At 33.2% G+C, this 24,186-nt stretch overlaps 2 protein-coding genes and 2 long non-coding RNA genes across 5 annotated transcripts in view; 1 reads left to right on the top strand and 3 right to left on the bottom strand.

Moving 5' to 3' along the window:
* Positions 1-23,664, bottom strand: part of ovo (transcriptional regulator ovo) — a 33,236-nt gene extending 9,572 nt beyond the window's left edge. For both annotated transcript variants that reach the window (XM_088192927.1, XM_088192928.1), the window contains exon 1: positions 23,200-23,664. In XM_088192927.1, the coding sequence (XP_088049053.1) occupies positions 23,200-23,368 (169 nt within the window). In that variant the 5' untranslated portion in view covers positions 23,369-23,664. The remainder of the gene's footprint in view (positions 1-23,199) is intronic.
* Positions 4,058-13,069, bottom strand: LOC148231894 (uncharacterized). Its single transcript, XR_015810772.1, has 2 exons — positions 9,852-13,069; positions 4,058-5,559 (listed from the first exon to the last, which is right to left on the bottom strand). It is a non-coding gene; the product is annotated as an uncharacterized LOC148231894 (long non-coding RNA).
* On the top strand, positions 5,693-7,885 carry LOC148231895 (uncharacterized). Its single transcript, XM_088192935.1, has 2 exons — positions 5,693-6,264; positions 6,337-7,885. Exons 1-2 carry the CDS (start codon positions 5,762-5,764, stop codon positions 6,851-6,853), a joined length of 1,020 nt encoding a protein of 339 aa, XP_088049061.1. The 5' UTR covers positions 5,693-5,761; the 3' UTR covers positions 6,854-7,885.
* LOC148231893 (uncharacterized) lies at positions 20,319-20,722 on the bottom strand. The gene is made up of 2 exons (XR_015810771.1): positions 20,590-20,722; positions 20,319-20,523 (listed from the first exon to the last, which is right to left on the bottom strand). It is a non-coding gene; the product is annotated as an uncharacterized LOC148231893 (long non-coding RNA).
* Positions 23,665-24,186: the final 522 nt, after the last annotated feature.

The following is a 24,186-nucleotide window of genomic DNA, read 5'->3' as shown; positions in this document are numbered from 1 at the left end:
TCTTTTAGGTCATTAACGCTAATGCAATTAATCGAGTGTCCGATTCGTTTGACGAGAATAACTTTGACACACAATCCGCAATAATTAGTCTCGTAAACGTCTTGTAAAATATATGGATATATATATGAGCAGTTGAAACACAAAGGACGTCCTCTGATTCGCTGTTAAACACTCTGGGATTATTCAACAATGCAATTAGCTTCGAGCGGATGGGTCAGACAAAGGTGGGCGAATAATGCGTACGGTAATGACATGACACCCATACACGACCGATAATGGCCGCCGCGGCGGTAAGTGACCTCAAACAGTGCCATTTTCGACACGAGTCGTACATTAAAACGCTTTCGAAACTATCGATGGATGTACTCTATATTGAAAATAGTGGACAATATAACAATAACGTTAAAAATATTGTGGCAAAAAGCTGGTTTTAATTTTTTTAGTAGAACCTACCTGAATCAAAGTTTTCCGTTATGAAATATGTTAGATATTAAACCAAATAATAAGTTATATTGCAAGAGGATCCTAACAAGATCTAGCAAAACATTATATGGCAGAAAAAGTAATTTCAGCTTTTTCCAGGGGGGCAAAATCGATATCATTAAAATTCAAAATCGATATCATTAAAATTCAAAGTATATCATTTAATGACATGCACATTTCTTGACAAGAATGCCTCTACCTGCCAATTCCCCTCAATGACGTCCATGTTTAGAATTCGCGTCAAAAGCAATAAAATCGTGCAGTCGCAGTGAAAACGCTCTTATCTAGCGTTCATATTAAGATTTTTTAAAACAATACTACGACTTGCAATAAGTGGGAATCGAATAATGTACTTCTAAACCGAATTTTGAGCGCAAAAAATAATTATCCCTTCTCAGAAGTCAAAAATTCACGGCAAAAGCAATAAAATCGTGCTGCTGCAGTCGCAGAGGGAACGTTCGCGGACAACGAAAATTCAAAAGAGGGGGGATTCCCCCAGCTGCCCCCCCCCCAAATGACGTCCTTGCTATTTAAGGTTTCCATTACTATCAGAAGAATTTTCAATTAAAATCTTTTGCGTAGTTCAGTGTAAAAGTAAAAATATGCTCAAATTTCGTTCATTTTAGAGCACCGCAGGGAGTAGATTTGGGTCCTATGCTATTTTGCTCTTCATCAAAGAAATTATAGACTATTTATTATATGCTAATCAGCTGAAAGTGTTTCAGAGTAAAAACACAAGTTCGGACTAGTTATCCTTACAAATAAATATGAAATGCGAAATTTTTTTACAGTTTAGGCGGAGGTTTTTTAAGCAAATATACTTTTTTCGATGACTTAGAAGTGATGTGCGAGTAGATTTTGTTTGCACATCGCAAAAGTTTTCGACAAGGCGTCGATGATACTCGGCTTTGTTATGCGGAGCGCGTGTCACTATAACAATGTATTGGTGATTCGCGTTCTGTACGATACGCTAGTTCGTAGCATACTCGAATATGACTATTATCTGGAATCTTAAAGCAGCGAAGTACTTTTAAAGGTACACGAGAGTGTACGTACGGGCCGTATCCGTATTTGTATATCAGTGCTTTTTTCTAGGAGCGTTGAAACAATTTATTTAATTTTAAGCATTGTTTAAAGTTGTTACGGGGTGGTGTCTGGTGGAGCGATCGCGTCCCTTGTGCTTGCCCATTGCGACAAGGACACCAGCGCTTGAAGAACGACCCTCTTGCACGAGCCATCCAGCTTCTAAGCGAGCTTATCAAACACAAAGATGTTTTCGGCGATAGCTATAAGAAACTGTAATATGGCACCATATTTTTTGAAAAATCTAATGGTATAATTTTTATAATAAAACTAGTTAAATATATAATGGCAATGGTGACGCAATAGAGAATCCTAGCATATTAGTCAGATTTGTACTCAAAATGAGAGTATATTGATGCATTCAACTTACAGAATTCAAAGTATAGTTATTTATCTTATTAAGATTATTCAAGACGAGCATTTAAAAAATATAGAATGATAATTTCAAGACACGGAAAACTGTTTTTGTTGATAATAATAAAATCAATAAGATCTTTAAATACATATTTGACTATATTATATAACCTATTCCTATTTATTACTATCTGCATCTTCAATGAACTTATATTAGCATTATTTTTAATTCTTATACAATTTAACTTGTAAGGATTCCTACTACGATGATTCAATAATACAGTTGAACTAGCTCTCAACATATTTATACGTGTGTTTATTTTCTTGACCTTCCCTCTTATATGTCAATCATATCTATTTATTAGACACGTCAATTTTTTATACTTTGATTCATCGTCCTTAATAAAAAGAAATTATATCTAAAATCATGCTCAATCCGATTAGATCCGATTGTACCAAACACGTCTGCGTAATCAACGGTTTCGTCAAAATTAATTGACACGCACGTTCGCATAGTTAGCGGTATATGTATTTTTCATTTCAGATCGATCTTGACACGTTTGGTGATTGTTGTCAGACTACGCTCAGATCTCATCTCGTTCTCGATTGAGCAATGCGAGTTGTTATTAATAATGATTATCGATAACGACTTCTACATACATATTACACGCTAAGCTACCGCAAACGACTCTTCGGCCTGGCGAACAATGGTTACGTCATGTTGCATAAGCGTGTCAATAATGACATGTCCAAAAGTTGACACCACAGAATGTTAACGGTAGCCGGTGTGTTTTGGTTCGTATATTATGGTAATGCGACACCGATTGGCCTGCGAGTGGTATATTTTGAAACAATGCGCGATTTGTGGCGTTTAAAAGTAACCACAAAACTTCTGTGAAATAATCAATCAATAGAAAATCTAAAAATATGATAGTATACCATAAATCATATACACGTGCCATATTTTAATAGAAAGGTGATAAGGTATAATTGAATGTATCACGATGTACATTTGTAATATAATATCATGTTTCGTGAATCATTGTTTTGCATTATCAGCACGCTTCCGTACAAATCGCAATCTACCTACTGTTATAAAATGTATATTCTTGATTGATTGATTCGCAAATTAAATTTTAACCCATTGAGGTCGTTAATCTCACGTTTCGGGCCTTTATTTCACATCTCGCCGACCGTGACGTTGATTGGGAAGGTCGCGTATGGTAAAAATCAACGATGTTGTACTTCTGTTTGAGAACAATGTGCATATGTTATTTGTCTGGTAAGCTTACTCATCGGTGTATTGAATTTCGCCTGTTTGTTTTATTGTTAGGTATACACGATTTAATAAAAATAAAATAAAAATTCATCATCGTTATATATTTTATAAAAGTAAAACATGTAGATAAAAATAGAATATATATACATAAGCATATATTAAAACAGGCTAAATTATTTATATAGCATCCAATTGTGCATCATATATAGTTATAATGTTAATCTATAAAAGTATATGTATGTAATCAATATGTCATTTACTTTTTTAATAATGATGAGTCCATATTCTAGATTTCATTTTTATGTTATATATGTATGTACATATATAATTTGATTAATATGTATTTGAAAATAAATTTACTACTTTTATTTTAATAAAAAAATCGAGATACAATTAGCGGCATCATGAAAACAAACAAATTTAATAAAGTAATGGCCAATCACGTGATCAAACGTTTACTTCCGAGTTTTTATTTGAAGCAAAGTAAAGATGCTCCAATTCGAGTTTCACATATTGACAGCACTGTAAATCAGACAGCTGTCAATAATCACACGTTTTCAAAGTGTCAAAAGTTAATTTGCAACATCACATTTATGAAATGGATCGCTTTCTTAACGCGTTAAAATTGTGCAATTGTTCTACAGAAATACAAATTCTTTACGAGCTGTGTATCGAAATTTACGGATTATGGATAAGATCATGGTTAGATTCATCATCATACTGAGCGAACAATTCGCATCGTAGTAAAAAATTGTCGATTCGTCAGCATTCGCAACTTTTGTTTTATTGCTTTGATTTATTTTACTACTTTTCTGAATTAGTATGTTTTAATAATTTTCTAATATTAAATTTTGTTAATTTATTTTTCATATTTATTATATATTATTTGGATTTTTTTATATCAAAACAGAGGCTTTCAATATTTTTTTTATAAAATTAATAAAAAATATTTTTTGTTATGTTAATTTATTTCGTACTCTTGAATTTAGTGGTATTATTTTGAATGGAAAGCATTTATAAAAAAATATGTAAATATATAACAACCTGGGGTACTTTAAAACAGTGAAAGATCGACAGCCGTACATGTACGGCGATACTCCTCAGAGGGTTAAACGAGCATAATTGTGAAATAACCACATAAACGGCTCTAAATACATTATTAGAACAACCGGAGTACATTCTAATGTATAAAATAATAGTTTTATTAATAGTCGATCAAGTTATTTATTCTTAATTCATTGTTTATATTTTTGTCTGCTTTAAAAATTCTTGCCATTTATGCACAGCTTCAAATTTTCGGTATCAAAAATCTCAAAAAAGTGTAATTAAATTATACGCTTAAGCAGCGGCATAGTCAGGATTTTGCTAATGGGTGGGGGAGGTGTTAGGAATAATATCGAAAAATTGAAAGGACACTATTACTAACACAAATATATTTGATTATTATTTTTAAATAATCAAAAAATTATGTACAGATTTAATCTTAGTGTTTTTAATTATATTTTTGGATATTTTACCGTCCCCAAATTTCATTTTAAAATTACTTGGAGAGGCATCCATTGGGATGTTTTCTTTACATGTCAAAATCGTAAAAAAATATTTAATATTATATAAATAAAAATATTGTTACAATCATAAGCAAATTGTAAATAAAAATATATGAGCGATTGAAATACGTAAAAAATAGTTTGTTTGCTTAGATTGCGTAATTTGAGCTCAGTTTCATTTTATTATTGTAGTGATGATGTATTTATTTTATTCGTAATAAGTTTATTTAATTTGTAGAATACATAAAATGCTTGTGTTACAAAATTTATTTTCAATAAATAATAACATATTGAGTTAAAGAAATATTACTCAGAAATTGATACGTATTTTTTTCTATATTAATTTAAAAAAATGTAATCAAATTACACTTGAGGTAATCAAGTTTGAAATTAAACTATTATGAACGAGTTAAACCATTATTTGGAAAATTGATTTAAATTCATTAAAAATGATATTTTAAGATTTTTTTTATTTATGTATATATGTACATACATATATTTATTACTATAATGGTGAGAGCTATAGGTGCATGATAATCGATTATTTTAGTCATGAAATCGAAGATATTGATGTGGAAGACACGTGGTTCCAAAAAAAGGACGCAACTTGACACACATTGGATGTTTTGGGTGAAAAGTTTCCAGGTCGCATGATTTCACGTTTTGGTGAAGTCAAGATCATGCGATTTAACATCGTTGGATTTTTTGTGGGGTTACGCTAAAGTCGTGTCTACGCCAACGAAGCGTTGGAGTATCTAAAAACCAACATCTGCCAAGCAATAGCCGAGAAACCGCCCAAAATGTACGAACACTCTGCTCTGTACCTCAGCGGTGAACGGACGCATCCGCGCCTGCTCTCGCTGCCGTTCAAAGCTCCGACCCCCCACCCGCGACCATTTGCAACAACTACGACGCCAGAGACATTGCCGGTGCGATGAAGAAGACGCTTACGCGCAAGCGTGCGGTGGGTACGTTAAAAGCGTACCTATCGCCATCAGCAGAGCATGAATGGCAGATGCCAAAGAAAACTGCAAGACCCTCTACTGACGCCAACCTGTTGCCGACTTCAAGTCATAACAGGTATGACAAACTCCCCGAAGTTGCCGGGAGTAAACACGCAAGAGTGCCACCTGTCATCATGGAGGTGGTTGGCACACATCTCCAGACCATCGACCTCATCAAGTCGATGACCAAATCAGGTAATTTTACCCTCCGCTACACCGGAAGAGGTAATGTTTCCATCCAGTGTGCGACGCTTGAACTACGAGCGACCCTGATGGATGGTTTGAAGGGCCGCCGTGCCTTTCACACCTTCACTGCCGACGAAGACAAGACAGTTAAATCTGTCTTGAGGGGGCTTCCTGAGGTTCCCGTTGAAGAAATCGCTGCTGATTTGGAGCGGCAAGGATTAAGCGTCGTCAAAGTAACGGCGATGAACACCAAGGCAGAGACCTCCTCGCGGCTCTACCTGACGCAATTTTCCGCTGAGACGACAGTGACGTCCATAAGAAGCATCCGGTACGTTTGCTTCACTAAGGCCACGCTTGAAAAATACAAGCGTAATAAGTCGCACGCGACTCAATGTTTCAGATGCCAGCAGTATGGCCACGCTGCGAGGAACTGCCAACGAGACCCCAGATGCGTGAAATGCACAGGAAACCACGCCACTTCCGAATGCACTAAAAAAGACCGAGAGACGCCAGCAACCTGCACTGGATGCAGCGGAAGTCACCCGGCCAACTACAAGGACTGTCCTCGCAGGACAGAATATCTCCTGCAGATGAAGAAGAGGCAGCAAAAGCCACATACCGCCGTACTGACCGCACCCAAGCCAACGTTCGCTCTGGAACAGAGTCAGTTTCCTGCCCTTCGGCCAACGAAACCAGCAGTGAAAAAACCGACTATCGTCCCGGAAGCCACCCCAATTAAGACGCAACAACGCCCCCAAGCGCGACAGTCTGAGAAGCCCTCATCCGAAGTCATGTCTACTGATGAGCTTCGCAGGATGCTGACTATCCTCCAGGAAATCCGAACTAAGGCCGGAAAGTGCGCTAGCAAAATTGAAATTGCTTTGATGATGGTCGAGTATCTCGATGACCTCTTCTAAAGAAGACATTCAACTCATGACGTGGAATTCCCGTGGGATCCGTAATAAAACCGGAGAGCTGGAGCTGTTAATCAGTGAGTACAAACTTGATATTGTCGTAGTCACCGAAACTTATCTAAAACCACATGTTAACGTATATTTACCTAACTTTGCCTGCATTCGGAGGGACCGACCCTCAAGGCCAGGCGGAGGGGTCGCGATATTTGTTAAAAAATCGATAAAACACGCACGTATAAACACTAACACTAATAATCTAGAAACCGTCGCGATTCAAATTATTCATAAAAATAAAATAATAATAATTGCTGCGGGGTATAATTCGCCTAGTGACGAACTGCTCCGAAGTGATCTAGATTCGATATTTTCTCTAGGAGACTCGGTCATTCTGACTGGGGACTTCAATGCCCGTCATATGCATTGGGGCTGTTCTGGGGCAAATCGATCTGGAGCGTCACTTTTTAACTACTTGAGCGACTCTGACACGATTGTTAACTTTCCAAATTCACCGTCGCATTACCCTTCCAATCACATGACGCCGTCAATTCTGGATATTGCTTTGGTTAAGGGTAACTTAAATACGTCAGAAATGTATTGCGTTCAGGCATTGTCTTCTGACCATCTTCCAGTGTTATTCTCGCTGGAGGGTTCAGCGGAGGTAGTCTCTGAAACGCTTTTTGACTATTTAAAAGCTGACTGGAAAAAGTTTAAAGATATAGTCGAGTCTCGTTTGCAAGATGAGCGACAGAATTATACTCCGCATAACATTAAACAAATTGACGATGATATCAGTTATTTAACATCCGTTATCGAAGAAGCCAAAATATCATCAATACCGACGCGTAAAAATCATAATAATAAAAATCAACTTACTCCACAACTTATCGAAATAATAAAAATCAAAAATAAACTAAGAAAACAGTGGCAAAATAATAAATCTCCGCGACTTAAATCTGTAATAAACCGCGTAACTAGTTATATTCGCGATAAAATTCAGCAAATAAAAAACGAATCGTGGACGCGTAAACTAAAAAATCTAAACCCGGCAGATAATTCTTTATGGAAAATAACTAAATCACTAAAATATAAACATTCGGAAATACCCCCATTAAAAAATGGAAACACCATCGCATGCACGAACAAGGATAAGGCAGAAAATTTAGCCAGCGCTTTCTCCACATCTTATTCGCTTACTGTAAATTACTTAGATTCAAAAATAGACAACAAAGTCGCCCGTGCGATACGAAATATTAATTCATCTAGCGTAGATATTAGTTTAGTGAACAAAGTTGGTTTATCAGAAGTTAATAACATCATTAAAAATTTAAAGAATAGAAAAAGTCCCGGTATAGATAAATTAGATAACGTAACGATAAAACAACTTCCAAGAATTAGCATCAATTATCTAACAAATATTTTTAATGCCTGCTTATCTTTCGGGTACTTTCCCGCTATTTGGAAAACCGCAAAGATCCACCCAATTAGAAAGCCAGGAAAGGATAACACTATCGCAATTAATTATCGTCCAATAAGCTTATTACCGTCATTCAGTAAACTATTTGAAAAAATAATTTTATCACGTTTAAAGGGATCTTTGGGGAATAAAATTATCAATGAACAATTTGGCTTCCGCGAAAACCACTCTACGACTCATCAGCTCAATAGGTTAACAGAGCACATCTCTGCTAATTTTAACATGAAAAAATCAACGGGACTCTTATTGTTAGATGTGGAAAAAGCGTTTGATACTGTGTGGCATGATGGGTTGATTTACAAACTCCACAAATATAAAACCCCTAACTATCTGCTACACTTGTTACGCTCCTACCTTGATCGTCGAAGTTATGTTGTTTCAGTAAATAATGAACAATCGATACCGCGTAATATCCCAGCTGGTGTTCCTCAGGGGAGTTTACTTGGACCGTTCCTTTTCATTTTGTACACAAATGATATACCTATTTTAAAAAATACTTGTCTTTCAATGTATGCCGATGATACGGCGATAATGAGTAGCTCTTACGGTCTTAAGCCTATTTCAATAAAATTGCAAAAATCCTTAACTCTCTTAAGTAATTATTTCAAAAAGTGGAAAATAAAAATAAATCAGGACAAAACGGAGGCTATAATTTTTACAACTCGAAGACAACCTTTGCCCCCGACTATTATAAGCGAGCAGGGAAAATGTATAGAATGGAAGGCGAGCGTTAAGTACCTCGGAATTCACCTGGACTCCAAGCTTAAATTTAATAAACATATAACCGAACTTAAATCTAAAGGGCTCGCAGCCATTGCGGCGTTAAAACCAATTTTTAATCGAAAAAGTGCGCTAAATACTAAAAATAAAATTCTATTATACAAGCAATTAATCAGACCGGCAATGACTTACGCCTGCCCAGTGTGGAGTAATACGTGTAATACTAACTTTTCTAAGCTACAAGTTGTTCAAAATAAAGCTATAAAAATAATTTATAATACACCTTTTTATACTAACCTCAAAAAACTTCATAATAAATATTTAATTCCAACTATTAAAGAACATGTTCACCACCATACTAATGATTATTATAAAAAAATACCGCGAAATCATACTAACCCGTTAATCTCAAGAATCGGTGATTACGACAAAAACAAACTCAAATTTAAATATAAACACAAAATGCCAAAGCACATCTTGCTCTGACGCATAAATTTTATCTATTAATTTAACAGCTCCAGGTCTACGAGTTTTATATTAAAAATATATATTTATAATTTAAATTTTTTTTTTTTTTTTTTTTTTTTTTGTTAAAGGTGTTTATGTACTTTGACCTAAACTTAACGTATTTTATGTTCTTTTATTATTCTTATTTTTGTAATTCCTCTTAATTTAGCTAATCAATCGTAAATTGTGATAATGGTAATTAACCAGCAACCAATGAAATGTAAATATATATGTTTATAAAAATGTATTATTTAATTATGTAATAAACGATAATTAAAAAAAAAAAAAAAAAAAATGTACGAAAAAGTCATTGAAAATTACATATAAGTGATCGGCTACTACAAAAGGCGGCCATTTAATTGATATTATTTTTCATCAAATGTTCAACTAATATATTTTTTAAAAAGTTTAGAAAAGTTTAGGATCACCTTTACAATTTAATAATTGTTTATATAACTTTTTCGTTTTTAAAATACTAGCTTATTAAATATTCATTGTTTTTATTAATTTTGCATAAAAACGGACATGTTTGATATTGATTTTAAACGTCATATTGTACAAATGGATGATCGATTGACCGTTTTCACGTATGTTTATATACGTGAACAAATAATGGTATTTTTAAAATAGCTTTACGAAGAACGATTTAAACTTATTTTTATTCAAGATATGTCGCATTTGATGCTGATCATATAACGAGTTACATTCTTTAAATCGTTTCAGTGCATTTAAAAGGCACACACTAAAAAGTTTGCTGATTTTACCATGCACCAAATTTTCAAAGGTATTTCCCACCGTTGTATGACAATAATTTATATTCAACCTGCGTTGTCCGTTATTATTATAGTGTGGATATACATATACATATGTATGGATGGGTACATCCATTTGGAAGGTTTGCGCAAGAGCCAAAAAAATGAGGAGGTGCGGGCGGTACATACACACATGCATATTCTACATATACACGCACATAAGAGACCCACAACAAACATTTCTGGAGTCTCGGCGACAAGACTTGGAGACGAAAGAGAGGCCAACACACGCACGCACACAGGCACTCGTCGGCCATCTTGTGAAATAGCAGCAGCGACCCGCAAAACGGTCCGCATTCTTGCACGAACCTCCTCTCTTCTTTTGTTGTGCACAAAAGGACCCCAAAACGACGATATCCTTTCGATGGACGAATGGCAAAAACACGCATCAAGACGATCGATGCAAAAATACCACTTGCCGACCATTGGTCATGTGCAGAAATAATTTGATACTGTATAACTAATCGTTGCCTCCTTAGTAACACGATATGAGGAATGTGTCTCAAATATGTTCTAAATTAAACTGAGTAGATAGCTCAGCTTACTATTTTTTTAAATTCAATACATATAATATATTACAATACTGTAATATTTATCGCACGATGCGCACAAAAGCGAAATTGAATTATTTATTATGCACGTGCAAGCGATAAACGGTCGTGTAACTCGTTTCTGACGTGAACAATAAATAATTGTTATTTAGTATGAAAATCATTATGGTTCGAAAGTCCTAGGTTCGAATCCCGACATCATTGCATACATAGTTGTATTGAAAAGCAACGAAAAACATGACTCATAAACGAATTATTTAAAAGTAACCTCAAATAATTTCATTCATTGTCATCGAGCGGCGCATTTATAAGTAGCCCGTTAAGCATTTATATTGGTATTAATGTATATTAGTAAAAGTCACTATATGCAACTCTGTTGATTTATGAAAAGTATCTATTTGTTCAGGCAATTTAGACGTAATAAATAAAATATTTTGTACAATTTTAGTTTGGTTAGCACTACGCTTTATTTATTTAGGATTATGTAAAAAATCACACAAATTCCACTAGGTGCTTGATGGTGCAAAAGGTTAACGTTATCTAAATTAATATTTATTTTTTTACATATAAATTCATTGAAGTAATGACTAGTCATGTCCGACGGCTTATCCAATTACAAATTTCAAAATTTCCTACGTCTATCACTATTTGTACTGACAAAAAAAAACTGGCGGCCTTCGCATATGTTACTAAGCGCTTTATTAATCGAAGGACAAAGCTGAAGAACCTTGACGTCACAGACACACACATACAATTCTTCGATTAAGTCACACGCAAGACTGGATTCGTGTATCATTAAATAATATTAGGCCATAAAATTTTATATAGTTATAAAAAATTATAATTATGATTTGGCAACACCAACTTTGGTGGTCATTTTATAAATGTAAGTTAAATCAACCCTCGCTGCCACGACCTACGGCAGCGATGACCAAACGTTGGTCGACGTGCTAGCCGAGCCTTGTACTTGGCATCGTTACCTCCGCCTAGTCTCGGCTGGATCCAGGTCAGGGTGAGAGGAAACCAGAGGCTTGCCTCAGCCGCAGATTCGCCTCGGCGGCATTTTCTCAATATTATATAAATCGTGACGAAACTGTGTCGTAAATCTGATGGCGGCTCGATCAGCCATTGCCGTGGTCAAGTGGTCAAGTGTTTGCAAATTTCGACATGGGGAATAGTAGCTGGTAAGAAACCTTCCACGGTCGTCGAAAAATCAAAATATATACATATGGCAATCTCAGATCAATATGATATTGCGGCACACTCCTACGGTCATTTTAATCGTTTTCGATAGGCGTATCTTAAAACTGGATATTTGCATTTTTTTTAAATGTTTCTAATATAAACAATAACAGACAAGGTCAGTGATTTGGATATCGACATAACACTTGTGAATTTCCTGTGAGCCTAAAAAATATTTACTGATTTTACTACACATTGCGTATATTAGTAATATTGTTAAATTGCAAGTACTTGCTGAACTCACGACAAATATCATAGGAAGTCAATGTAGGATAATCTTATCTATACTGTAAAACAATAGATTCTGCGTGAGACATTTATTCGACCAAAGGTACGATATTTATCAGGAGCTTCGCAATGGACTTTGAATAAAGATTATATCCCAAGATGGATATCATATTTAATTTAATTAAATGTTGGAAAGTTCCCGTCTTTATTTCTGTACGATATAGTACTACCAAAATTAAAAAGGAATATTGAAAATCATTAGAATGAATTATACCTATTTTTAAATAAACATACACAGCTTTTTGGTTTATGAATCCAGCTTCGACTGATACGCTTTGAAGGTTTTATAAACACCTTTCTTTTTATAAACATGACGGATTTAATTTGATTTATAGTTTACTTCAGTTTACAAAAGTCCTTATTAAAATATATAATTAATTTTATTTACAAAATATTACATCTAGTATGTACCTGAAATTTAATGTATTTTTTTTATTATAAATACAGGAAATAGTTTCGAAAAAGCTCAATAAAAAAATCATGTTGCAGGGGTGCAGTGAAATAAATATTATTTGATTAATATTAAATTAAAAAGCTGCTCAAGTAAAGCTTATTTTGATATAAGATAATTGGGCTGAAGGTAACATTGTTTTTTTGGAAAAATTTAATGATAATTGCATTTAATCACAAAACGTGTAGCTGAGAGATACACTTTTTATTTTTGATAACTAAAAACACATTATGAGCATATTTTTTTTATTTTTTCAAATAAATTATTTTTGCATACTTTGTTCATACAAAATTAAATTGAACTTAAAAAAAAATCAAAATTTCTTCCGAATAATTTTGAGATAAATTCTCTAAATGGGCTAAAAAAGTCCCTTTCAATTTTAGCATCTATTGAAAATTAATTAGTAAAAAATAAATCCGTTTAATTATAATGAAGTAACAATGTTTTTTTTTTTGTATTTTTTACTAACTAATATTTTATTTGAATAATTTGTATTATATTTTCAACGATTCAATTTGAAATACTACACACTCATCCCTTGACTTTACGCGGTAGATGCGTTCCAGTAAATGTCCCGTAAATTGAGGCATATAACGAAATTTGTAATAAGACGATCGAATAGTATTCATGCGCACTTTTTAACGTTGCTTTAACTTTAAGGTAAACGAGCAAAATCTTCATCGAGAAATGTGCGCTCCAAAAAGCAACCCAGGACACACTGCATGGGCAGTGAAAGAGGTTCCAGATGTAAGTCGAGTGCAAGAAGAGTAACCCATGCGTTTGTACATCGCCGCGCTACACGTGTAGAACTTAATAGTTTTATTTAGAGTATTTTGAAAAAAAATCTATAAACATTTTCATTATTTTTTTTCTATATATGATATTTAGTTTACCTCTTATTATCATATTATTTTTGCAAATAATTATTGAAATCAAAATAAAATTATAAACATATGATTTTATTTTGAAAAAAATATTTGCAAAAAAATTTATGCAATCGTTCACAAAGCACCTCGCAGATTTTTATATAAAAATAGCACACCATGGGATTTGTAAGATGAACATTAAGGTAACTTTTAATTAAAGATTTAGGAAGGACATGTGTATCTATTAGATATTAAGCGACCATCCAAAAAGCATAAACTTGTGGAGACGTATTGCTAATTCAAGTGAAATAATAATAATTCTCAGAAATAACTCAATACATAATATAAGAGTGAAAAATCCTGAATTTAAAAATGGTGTAATGAAACAAGTCTAGATAAATGAATATAAAAAAATGTATGTTTCGGTATAAATGATTATATTATAAGCATCAACAGCTTGTTTATTAGAAATGCATTAACACATTATGGTCCGCTATTTTCGCAGAATTTTCAATCTATATATGTTTTGATAAAAGATGACATTAAATAATTATAAATGTATATATTGCCACCTCTATGTAAACGTACGTTTGCACGATATTTTTACGAACGGTCCGTTCACGCGAAAACGCGTGAATGGATTGTTATGTGCTTATTATAAAAAAAATAAAGAAATTTAATAATATAAATTGTATTTTCATAAACTTTCAATATAGCAACATATAATTGAGTTAAATGTATATTTATATCTGCACAACGAATCTGACAAATTACTTACAGCTAATTAAATATGCATAGACATATTTCATAAAAAAAAAAGTTTTAATTACTATGCAAATTTAAGTAAATAATGCTTTTAGCATTAGTCACATATACTGATCGCCGAGATAATAAAAAAAAAAAAAAAAAAATGAATGACGACGAAAGAAACAAATTAAAAAACGGTCAAATGCGAACGTGTGTGGGGTTCGCTAGCGCTCAGGTAGCGGCTTGGACCGTTGAGTGACGTCACGCTGACGTTGTCCGTACTGTAAACTCGTCACGAGCGGCGCGACACGAGAGGCTGTTGGCTGGACCAGCCATCCGCCCATCGGCGGTCGATTAATCCGCCCACGGACCAATCTGACGCCTAATCTAAAATAAATATGTGACTCTTGGGAGGCGACGGGATTGATTTGATTCGTAACGGAAAACCGATGAAAAAAAATGTGATGATTATGTGTGCTATTCATGATCTGTACGATATAAGTTCTTAGATTTGAAACCATTGAAATTCAGCCCTAAATCACAAATCTGCAATCAACATTATAATGATCAAACATTGTGACACATGTTACGATCTATAAACTTACTAAATTTGGCGACAACACTAGAATATCAGGGAAGAACTAAATTTCAAAGCGGAATAATGTATCTTTAAAAACAATAGAAGTAACACAAGAAACCGTCACAAATCATATGCATGCGATAATAAAATTTTTAATATGGGCAAGATCTAAAAAATATCATTAAATTAAATTTTGACTGTTCATATGTAATATTTATATACATATTTATTTACATGAAACACCCTTTTTGCCAAGCGTATACGAAATAAAATAAAATTCGATGCGAATAGCGTTTTTGTGCCACTTTTGTCTATCATTATCGAATGCTTTTACATTATATTTACATAGTAAGCATTTACTTATCGCAAATTCCATTAAAATTTGTGTCAAATTGTTGAGGCACAATTTGACTCCTAATTTTAAATATAAGCAGAACCAATATCGGGCTACTTTTAATTGTGCCACATTATATACACTGCATGTTAATATTCCATCTAACGATATATATCTAACTACTTAAAACTACGTGGTAATTGATTATTTATCTGACGCTACATATATGTTCTCAAGCTTCCCGATAATGTTAAAAAAAGCAGAAAGTTGACGGTATAACATGAATTTACTATCATATTAAATATGCAGATTTTTTACCACGATCTTCCAAACATATTATAAAAAATCAACATTAAATTATATTGTGATTTATATTTACTTTTAGAAACTTAATTGATGTAATAAAAACATCCACTAACTATCCTTCTTGTCCCAATTTTTTAAATACACTGTAGAAAAATCGCTCATATAATAATAAAAATAAATTTATACATAGAAGTAATTAAATGATACATCTATGGACTACCTTTAAATGCCCCACCCCGTTATTTTTAACATAGTTTATACATACATATGTATATGAACATAGCGCAAAATTATTTCTCAAGAACTACACCATAAATCCAATTAAGATTCTATACGCGTCTTGTAAAACTCAACCGGCAGTTAATTCAACGTTTAATCCTTTCTCGTTAACATGCCGACAGGTAACGTTTACATACAGAATTTCCGCAAAGGCCGACAGACTCCATTGTCGTCGGCCATAGCGTTTCGATTTTTTTTGCCATCGTCCTTGCTGAATCGAGAGGTGAACGCACCAATCTGACATTCTACCACACTACAACTACATTGTCAATGCAGCAAAAAAAAAAACATAATACATACACCCATAAATTAACGGCGACATTTCACTGCATAGCAAGTTTCCTGAATTTTGACTTATAGATATATGTATTTATTTATTATAAGAATGCGCATTATAAAGCACGAATCACGACGTCCATCAATCATCGCATTTTTTTATAATTTTATTTATTTTATCAAAAACATGCGTGGGTTTTGCAATCTTTGACCGCTTTGCGACATTTCGGCAATAGGATGCTAATCAATACGGCCTTGTGACAGAAGAACTGTTACTCATTTTAGCCTAAACTTACAGTAAACTAAATAATGCAATGTCATTACAAAAATACTCTATATGCAAATGTTACAACGATCGTCACGTGCTATAGATTTCGACCCACAGATCGATACAGTTCCATGTGTGATTCATATACATATACAGAATAACGTGTGTTATAAAGCATCATTAACGAAAGATATAAATCTTGAAAGGCGAACAATGGATTTGAGAAAAAAAAAATCTGACACCATGATTATTTTCATGGTCGATCCGAAAACGAACGCACAAAGGTGTTGTTAATTATATTTCGCGTGCCAGGTATATTTACAATACATATGGACACAAACTGATCCATAGAATGATGAACGATATTTTTAGTATTTATATGACATGAAAAACATCTATCGAATAATCAATGATGTTAAAAAATATATTTAATACTCAATTAAATTTAAACAACAAAATATAATATACGAACCGATAGTTATAAATAAAGACCAATGATCTATAGACAAAATTGTTTTTGTCTGGATCTGTGTTGTTCATTCGGTATGCTCATACTTTATAATAGTCGCATCCTTGAGCTCCACACAGGATATTCACATGCATCAGAGATAGTTCAAATTACTACGGTTGTTGTGTTTTTTGCCTGCGAAACCCAACACGTGTTGGTCCTTTCTCGGAAATAGTCAAAATATGTTCACCATTCGGAGCTGCAGTGAAATCTTTACCCAAAAATTCGACATGCGCATCTGGTTTTGCCAAGTGGTTTAGAAGCGTTATTTTTTTAGCCCATCTTAAATATATTTCATATTATATTATGCAGGTGTTGCACAACTCATCCGTGCGTGTTTACTCGCTTAATGTATTTTTCTAGTTTTATATTTGTACAAACTACGGAGTAGTGTGCAAATTGGAACGCCTTTTGTCGTTGCGTATGGTGCGAGTACGACCGCGCGTTAAGTGTTATTTCTTAACGCCAAACGCAGATATAACATACGTGAATGACAAACGTAATATCTTCTTTCGTCAGTGTTGTTGCTATATAACAAAAGTCCTAGTCGGTCGGTTTGCAAAACGCTCCGTATTCGATGGCGATCGAATGATTGATCGGCGACGGCGGTGGTGACTGATTGTGGAATCGTAATTGCAATTAATCACAATTATGAGGATTTTTTTAGATGATCAAGGCATTTGATCGATTGGCAATCGTGTGAAGACAAATTTCATTTTTTTTTAAAGACTAAATATCAACACGCGAATCAATCATAATTCAAGTATTTAGGTTATTATAGGATTAATTTGACAAAAAATTATACAGGAATTTTCCCGACTACGACCCTAAATACTCATTTAAAAACAAATATGAATAATATACAACATACAGGTTTGTACCAACAATAAAAATGAGTCGACTAATAATCGCAAAAAATAAAGAGCGAACAAACAGAAAAATTATATTTAACCCACTAATATAAATAACCTACAATAATAAGAATAATCTATAACCACACATATAGTACCTAAGTAAGTTAGAGTTGATAATTATAATGTGATGACTAGATTATTACGCAAAAGAAAATTGCGTACACAGCGAAATTTTGAACATAGGTGTTCGATTGATTGTTAAATAAAAATTTTACTTCTAATTTCAACTGATTCATATTTTTCTTTATTTTTAAGTAAAACCTTGTAATTATAGGAAATGCAAGAGTATCATACCAATATAAATTACTAATATAATTGTAAATTATTTATAAAACATGATACTTAAATTAAAATTATATTAGCATCAAAGTATTTAATGATCTGAATTTTTGTTGTTCGAAATTTTCGCTGTGCTCAATTTCATTATTGCAAGATTAATCAGGATATCTTGCTAATTTCATTTATTAACCTTTTTACAGCCGCAGATATTTTGGTATGCGTAGAAATTTATTAATATGTGGGGTGGGGCACATATTCATTCAATATTTTAAAAAATACTATGGTTCAATAAATTCAATTAAATATACTAAATAACCATATTTATGGCACTTTTAGATGCCCAATAAGTATAGCTCTAGACTCAGAACTTGTCCGATTGCGTGTGTGTGAGTCACAGGGTGTTTGATGAATGTTTTACATTTTGTTATTAATTAATTTTCTAATATTATTTTTGTGTAGCATTTATTTTTAAATAATAAATGAAGCAGATCGTATTTATGTCAGATTTTCAATGGACTGTTTTTTGTTGCAATTATGTTCAAACCTTTTTTATACCTGGATAGGGATGGTTTATTGACATGGAGCTGGCGGAAGGGATTATTTTTGTCTTACTTGTCGCATTGTGATAGTTTTACTAAAGTAATATCAATGGTTCTTCCATGGATCTTTAGAATTTGTAAACTTGGTATGTATATGGTGAATTTAGAATTTAAAATTTGATTAAATTAAATTAAATACTTTAGAAATTATGACGATTTTAAAATGTATTAAATACGTGAATGACAACCTCGAGTGCGTACTAATTTTACCTTTTTGTCACATAAAAATACCTTATCAGTTCACTAAAGTGATCGCATGAAGATGAAACAAAGATAAAGCAGTTTCCAGAATTTTGGTTTATTATATATCTTAGTGTAAGAATTATTTAAAAGCCAAGGTAGAGTATTAACTTAAAAATATTTTATTTAAATATAAATCACAACAACACAAATTATAAAAAATACATACATATATAATTAATATAAAAATTGCAGACAAATTAATCTATTCATCAAAGGAATCTTCTGAACTAGAGTCTGAATCTTCGTTTACACTAAACACTAAATTCATATTATTCATAATATCATCCATGGCAATATCTTTTATTTCATATTTTTTTTCAATTTTTATTGCATTTCGGCAGACATTACTCCATTCGTTGGCAGTTATAATATTTATTTTTTCTTCCACTAGTTTTTTGACCGAATCTATTGTCATCTCGACATTTCTAGAGCCCACATAGCCTTTAATAGAAGACCAAATTTTTTCTATGGGGTTGAGATCGGGGTGATATGGTGGCAGCCTTAATACATCGTGACCAAATTCACGAAAAATAGCATCTATTTCAAATTCTTTAAATTTGGACTTATGAATACATACCAATTTATACAGTTCGACCTTCAACATATTTTGTGAAAAGGGTATGCCTTTTCTCGAAAGCCACTCTATCATTTCAGCCTTTTTTGTGTTTGAGGTTGGAGACGGGTTTAGTTGCTTATTGTGATAAGGCGCATTATCAATTATCACCACCGATCTGGGCTCTAGATTTGGAATTAGCATCTCGGTTAACCATTTTTTATAATTTTTAAAGTTCATGTCGTCATGGTAGTCTCCCGTCTTTTGATGCGATTTATATATCAAACATGCGTTCGGTATAAGTCCTGCCTCACTGCCAGCGTGTACAATAATAAAACGAGAACCTTTTGATACGGGCTTTCGAATACCGCTGTCCGATGAATCGCTCCAAGCCATGGATGAAACGTGTGTGGTGTGAATATATGTTTCGTCAGTGTATACAATAACTCTTCCTTCTTGTCTGTATCGTGCAATATTTTTTAAAAATACAATCCTTTTGTATACAACATCGCTTTTTTCTTTTAAATATGGGTAATTGTCACGCGTTTTTGCCCATTTAAATCCTAGATCATTGACAATTATTCTACCCAATGTCTTTTCCGATCCTATAAATGATATCGATTCCTTAACAACTGGGTAAATTTTGTTTACGGTTGGCAATTGTTTATGTGTTAAGTGGAAATTGTGTAAACATCTTCTAATCACTGATTTGTCAAAATCATCTACTACAATTTTTTTACTGCAAACCCTTGTTTTCTTCGGAGAAGTTATGGCCATCCCTATTCCGTTATTTTTAAAATCCCGAATGATTTTTTGTACCCGTTTGATAGATAACTTTGTCGCCTCGGCAACCTGTTTCATAACGGGCTCTACTACCTAAAAATACACACATTATTTAATATATAAATATTTTGTCTATATTATTATGTTATCAATAATTACCGATTTGCTAGTATCGTCCATCTTTTTAAAATATGTATATACGTTTAAAACCATTTCTTTAGTTTGTCCCGATAATGCTCTTCCTTGTCCTAATTTACTGTATTCCGACATCTCAATACTTGATAAACACCGTGTACTCAACAGACGACAGCTTCGCTCTGTGCCAATGGCCTACTGACTCACACCCATTCTACCTAGCACCAACAGGCGCGTGTGGTGAAATATATTCCCTTTCGCTCGCTCGCGTGTTAAGGGACGAGAGTGTGTGAGCGATAAGGGGATACGGTCCGAATGCCCTATCTCTCACTCACTCTAGTCACTTAACACGCGAGCGAGCGATAGGGAAAGTATTTCGCCGCTACCGCTTGATCCTAAACCATCCCTATGTTATCGCCGTCCACTAAAAAGTCTTTACGTCAAAAATTATTTTACAGGGTCCAATCAGTGCAGATTAGTATACATATTTACTCACACTATTGCAATAGGACAAGTTACGTGTCTAGAGCTCTACTGGCGATTATCTTGATGACTTCTATAGAAGCCAACCGCGGCGAAAGAGTTAAAAGTATATATTCATAAAATTACTATACGCTAATTTATAAGCTACAAACGCCAGTGGTCGATCTTTCACTGTTATAAGGTACCACAATAGTTAAATATTACATTTACATATATAACTTAAGAAATAATAAATAAAAAAGATTAAATTTATGACGTTCTTTAAAATTTGATTTAATGTGAATGATTTTCATAGGAAATAATACCAATAAATTAAATAGTACGAGATAAAAGAACATAAAATAAATTATATTAATTTTATAGAAATTATTAAGAGCCTCGGAATTTATATAAAAAATCCACATAAGGCAAATAATATATAAAAAATATGTTAAATAAATTAACGAAATTAAATAATAAAAAATGCTCAAATAAATGATTAAAATATACTAATACAAAAAAGTTGAGAATCACTGATTTTTTTATAATATACTATAAATGTAATATAACATAATAATAAATAAACAACAACAGAAATAATTATGGAAAAATATAATAGATAAAATTAACTGACTTCCGGGTGTATACTAACATATTAACAAATGTGTATAAATTAATTCACTACTCAAAGGGCTAAGTAATGGGGCTACTTTTATAGTTAAACGCTACAGTTTCTCTACATTATGCATTGATCCACTTTACTAAAGATAAAAATATCACTCTTAACTTCTCACTTCTAGAGAATGAATTAAGGGATTAAAATCACTTTTTTTCTACTGCTTAAATTGTAAAAAGTTTTTTTCTGAAATTATAACCACCAACGTCTTATTTTTAATTCATATTTTTTTATTTAACTGTAAGAATTAAAATAGCCATTAACAACGTGTATAGTATATTTGTAAAATTATTTATATTATTGAAATCTTTAAAAAAAAGGGATTAAAACTATTTAAGCTTGAAAAATTTAGGCGGCATAATTTTTTTTGGAAGATGTAATGCGGCCTTGCTGCGCCCTTAAAAATCGATAGATAAGCTCGTTGGATAAGATAAGAAAGGTTTGGTCGTCTTTTCTCGATGGATAGAAAGCCATAGATTAAGATTGTAAGTCATTTTGATAAATATTATGTTTCACAAAAATACTCAAAAATTATGTTTCCCCTGAGATATCAATTTATTATAATTGCTATATTGCTGCTTTATTATCTACCATTTTAGAATGAAAATATTTCACAAAGCACTAGTTTCGTAAAAAAATAAATTTAAAACTGGGAATATATTTTTATAATAATTTTCTGATATTTATTAAATTGCTTTAGTTTATATTATATGTACAACAATTTTGTTTGCCATAAGCATAAAATGAATATACAATAGAATTTAATATTAGGCGCTATAAAAACTATAAATCTTTGTGGCGAAAAAGTAACCATCAATTTTGTTGTAATTAAATTAGTTTTGAATATACTATATTTAAAAGATTTACAGCTTAATTTAACCATCTAACTTAAATGAATAATACAATTATGGTAGCCAAGCAATGCCAATAAATAACAAATAAAAACGACGTTGGTTCAAATATTTATGGTAAAAATTTTAATCCCAAATTTTATGTAGATACCCAATGCGACAAATATTATGTATCCTTAAACATGTTAAAAACCTTCTCAATAAAGCAAGAGGTTCAAGTTGTGCCAATTAATATTTGGTAACATTTCTACTACAATCATGATTTATCGTATCTATAGGACACAGTAACTAAATAAATTTAACAACAACATGTATAAAATGTTTTCGGGGGCCATATCAAGTGATAATACTATTTGTAAATTTCGTTATCTTAAAAAATATTCGGATAGACATCGACGAGCGGGGTAGCGAGCAACCCAACCATCGCCGGTGCGTTTGTTAAATACGTGCGCGCGCACAGATGATATGCATACCTACGCCTCTTAGCTTGACCACAGGGTGAAAAAACCTGATTTGACACTGCGGTCCGGGCGCAATCGGAATTTTAATGGCGTCTCTCGCCGGGAAGCATGAACGCTCTTTTAACAAATCGCGTTCGGGATATCGGAATTACTAATTGTTATAATCATAATAGTAATAACTCACCATCTTTCTTGTCTCGTCTGGCTACGAGCGGGATCGGCTCGGACTCGTCCAGCGGCGAGCCGGGACACAGAGTCTGCTCATCGCCCTTGTTCGCCAACAGGCTCTGCGACTCCTGCAACCTCAGCTGCTGCTGGTGCAGCCTGTTCTTGATCAAGAATATCTTCGGCATCTTGGCTCTGCTTGGTCACGATACAAAAATCCGAGAAATAAGATCCAAAAAGCACTGATAGTCGCACCACAGAAATTTATCCTTCACTAAAACACTGTGTATCCATAGCGCCGGTAGCGTTTCTCAGTAACATGTTTGTTTGTTGACAACACTACTCGAAGTCCGTCCACTTCACTTTTGAAACGGTAAAAAAATTATTAAAAAAACTATTGCGGTCGCTGTTAAGCGACGTGCATGCTCCGCAAACGACGACAAGAGACTGTTGCCGAAGACGGGGCGGAGGCACGCGGAGCAACAGGCACCGTTGGCCGGCACCCCCGCCGCTAGAATGCGCTTCAACGTTACACGGAAGTCACGGAGAGCGCTTGCAACAATCATACGCTATAGACAACTTCACTATAATGCCACTTTGCATCTCCAAAATATACTAGGTTAGTAAATTTGCACCGAATTTATATTTTATTTTCAATGCATCGCTCTTTATACAGTCATCTCAAGAATTGAAGCAAGTCTGAAGTTGGATAATTCAGAAACTTAGGTATTCTTAATATTTCACCCTCATAATAAACTCTTATTAAATTGCTTAAATGTGTGTGTGGCATATATAACCACATACATAGTGATCTACGATTTTATATGTTGATTATTATCATTATTATTGGTGAATGTTTTGCTATTTACATGTATGTGTAAAAATTTTATTATATATGTAATTTTTTGTGGTAATTAAACAATATTAATTATCAGTGTTTACCATTAGACAAACATTTCAATTCCCCACTGAGATACTTTAAAAATTAGAGCTTAAATTTTTTTTT

This window comes from Plectrocnemia conspersa, unplaced genomic scaffold (assembly GCF_051122295.1).
Source record: "Plectrocnemia conspersa isolate PC_06_02 unplaced genomic scaffold, ASM5112229v1 ptg000009l, whole genome shotgun sequence".
In the NCBI taxonomy this organism is placed as follows: Eukaryota; Metazoa; Arthropoda; class Insecta; order Trichoptera; family Polycentropodidae; genus Plectrocnemia; species Plectrocnemia conspersa.
This window is presented reverse-complemented; position numbering and strand designations above follow the sequence as displayed.